At 68.9% G+C, this 289-nt stretch overlaps 1 protein-coding gene across 1 annotated transcript in view; it reads left to right on the top strand.

Annotated features, from left to right (window-relative positions):
* Nucleotides 1-289, top strand: part of LOC104543173 (sonic hedgehog protein-like) — a 19468-nt gene that overhangs the window by 4523 nt on the left and 14656 nt on the right. The window contains 1 exon segment of the mRNA XM_010187717.1: nucleotides 1-273. This exon segment is cut by the window's left edge and continues 29 nt beyond it. Within this exon segment, the coding sequence (XP_010186019.1) occupies nucleotides 1-273 (273 nt within the window).

Genomic DNA, 289 nt, shown 5'->3' with positions numbered 1-289 from the left:
GCCAGCCGTGTACGGCCGGGCCAACGGGTCTATGTTTTGGGCAAGGGCGGGCAGCAGCTCCTGCCTGCAGCAGTGCACAGTGTCTCGCTGCGGGAGGAGGCTTCTGGGGCATACGCCCCGCTCACCGCCCAGGGCACCATCCTCATCAACCGGGTGCTGGCCTCCTGCTACGCCGTCATCGAGGAGCACAGCTGGGCACACTGGGCCTTTGCTCCCTTCCGCCTGCTCCAGAGGATGCTGGCCGCCCTCTGCCCCTTTGGTGGGGGGGCCTCGGTGGGTGCCCCCACCA

The sequence above is a fragment of the Mesitornis unicolor genome, unplaced genomic scaffold (assembly GCF_000695765.1).
Source record: "Mesitornis unicolor isolate BGI_N332 unplaced genomic scaffold, ASM69576v1 scaffold5407, whole genome shotgun sequence".
In the NCBI taxonomy this organism is placed as follows: Eukaryota; Metazoa; Chordata; class Aves; order Mesitornithiformes; family Mesitornithidae; genus Mesitornis; species Mesitornis unicolor.
This window is presented reverse-complemented; position numbering and strand designations above follow the sequence as displayed.